The sequence below is a fragment of the Perca fluviatilis genome, unplaced genomic scaffold (assembly GCF_010015445.1).
Source record: "Perca fluviatilis unplaced genomic scaffold, GENO_Pfluv_1.0 PFLUV_unplaced_scaf_44, whole genome shotgun sequence".
In the NCBI taxonomy this organism is placed as follows: Eukaryota; Metazoa; Chordata; class Actinopteri; order Perciformes; family Percidae; genus Perca; species Perca fluviatilis.
In genome coordinates this window covers 2501-5000 of record NW_024375720.1, presented here as the reverse complement: position 1 = coordinate 5000, position 2500 = coordinate 2501, and the positions used below count along the sequence as shown (strand labels likewise).

Genomic DNA, 2500 nt, shown 5'->3' with positions numbered 1-2500 from the left:
GATGTTGTTGCGTTACTGCATGCAATACGTCCCTCGTGATGTCGGTCTCGTTACCGCTCAATTACCTCCGTGTGTCGTGCTAAGCGTTACCGCTGCATAAGTCAGCTCGGTGATGATAGTACTACGTTACCTGCACGACTCAGCTCCGTGATGTCGTGCTAACGTTGCTCCGCTACGTAACGTACAGATGTCATGCGCTAACGTTTCGCTCGTACGTCGGCTCCGGTGTCGTTACTTTCTGGTACGTAGCGTCAGCCCGTGATGTCGTGCAAACGTTACTGCATGCCGTAACGTCAGAGAGACGGACAGGGAGATAGACAGGTGAGACAGACAGGTAAGAGAGACATGTGAGACAGACAGGGAGATAGTAGGTAGAGAGACATGTGAGACGACAGGCAGGGGCGATAGGCAGGTGAGAACTGACAGGAAGACAGGGTGGATATCACAGGAGACAGACGGGGAAGAGATGGGAGGGGCAGACAGGTGAGACAGACAGGGAGAACGACAGGGGAGACAGACAGGGAGACAGACAGGGGAGACAGACAGGGAGACACACAGAGACAGACAGGTGAGACAGACATGGAGACAGACAGGTGAGACAGACAGGTGAGACAGACAGGGGAGACAGACAGACAGGGAGACAGACAGGGGAGACAGACCGGGAGACAGACAGACAGGGAGACAGACAGGGGAGACAGACCGGGAGACTGACAAGTGAGACAGACAGGTGAGACAGACAGGGAGACAGACAGGTTACCTTGGCCAGCTGGACGGTTCCCTTCAGGCGTGTCGCTGCTTTCTCAAAATCTGGAGACAACTTCTTACAGTGTCCACACCTGGGGAGGGACGGGGGGGTTAGTCTGGAGACACACACACACACACACACACACACAGAGAGACACACACACAGAGAGACACACACACACACACACACACACAGACACACACACACACACACACACACACAGAACGCTACACACACACACACACACACACACACACACACACACACATTATACACACAGAGACACACACACACACACACACACAGACACACACACACACACACACACACACAGACACACACACACACACACACACACACACATACACACATACACACATACACACACACAGACAGAGACACACACACACACACAATCATCTGTTTAATGTAGGAGCTAGCGGTGCTAACACGATGCTAACGGCTCCGTTACCATGGAGCGTAGAATTTCACCAGCATGGTCTCGTGCTCCGTTGCCAGGTAGTCGAAGTCCGCGTCGCCGAGCTCGAGCACGTCTCTGCGCGACAGCACGGCGGCGGGAAAACAAGCCAGCAGCGCGAGCGTGACGGCGGCCGCCATAACGGAAAATAACGGTGAATGGTCCTGAGATGGAACAATGTGTCAATGGGAACAACAGCAGAAGATGACGGTGTCCGTCGGTTACACACCGAGCAGCACAGACAGGCAGCATGGAGCACTTCCGCTCACAGATTTCAAAATAAAACCCATATGCGTCTGAAGCTGCGGATTTTGAAATCAAACAGTGTAGATATTTTATATTGTATAAAGTTAAATCACCTCTTCGTCACGTGGAGCTCTTCCTCGCAGAGCTGAGACACTAAATTAACGTATTTTAAAGCACCCGTGATATATTGTGCTTTTATTGTGAAGGCGGTTTTACTTTTTTTCAAGCTAATGTTTTTAACGTCAAATACGTTCATATTTTTGTAAAATGTTGGAACAATAAGGAAGAAAAAGGACAGGACATTAATACAATAATACAAAACCATAAAATGAATAGCGTTTCCTCGCAGAGCTGAGACCACAGACTGTATAATATGAATTAATAGACAGTCTATGGCTGGGACACTCAAGTCAACTAACGTGACAGCTGGTGCTTTTATTGTGAAGGCAGGACTCACTGAGAACCATCTATCTTCTCTCTGATTGGTCCACAGCGGTAAGAGGTGACGTCAGACGTAGTCAGCCACACAGAGCGCGCCTCTGGGAGGTTTTTTATTTCTTATTTATCTGTAAATCCTTAAAATATGAATTGAAAAGAAAACATTTATATTAAAAAACTATTAACAATTTATTTTATTTTGTAATAAAAAAAATTATTTACCGGTTTACCAGAGAAACACGAGGATTAAATATTCAAAAATGATCTGTAACGACTTGAAATATATTGGATATTTTAAGTGAAGACAAAATAATTAATTTTTTATTTTTTTTTATTTTACTAAAAATAAAAAAATCTACAAAATAAAAGCATTTAGTTAATTTGTTTCAAAATTTGACAAATTAAATATGAAAATAAAGACGTGAAGAGAGATGAAACCGTGAAGTTAATTATTTCATGTTGCTGTAACTGCTGGACGAGTCCTGCTGATTTGGGTTGTTGGTGTTTATGAATGAATGAATGAATGGATGGATGAATGAATGGATGTATGGATGAATGAGTGGATGAATGAATGACTGAATGAATGAATGGAT

General features: G+C 45.2%; 1 protein-coding gene across 1 annotated transcript in view; it reads right to left on the bottom strand.

Annotated features, from left to right (window-relative positions):
* pdia8 (protein disulfide isomerase family A, member 8) overlaps positions 1-1513 on the bottom strand; it is a 22779-nt gene extending 21266 nt beyond the window's left edge. Inside the window, exons 1-2 of the mRNA XM_039793920.1 lie at positions 1218-1513; positions 758-836 (exon numbers count right to left, since the gene is read on the bottom strand). Coding sequence (XP_039649854.1) covers positions 758-836; positions 1218-1363 — 225 coding nt within the window. The 5' untranslated portion in view covers positions 1364-1513. The remainder of the gene's footprint in view (positions 1-757; positions 837-1217) is intronic.
* Positions 1514-2500: the final 987 nt, after the last annotated feature.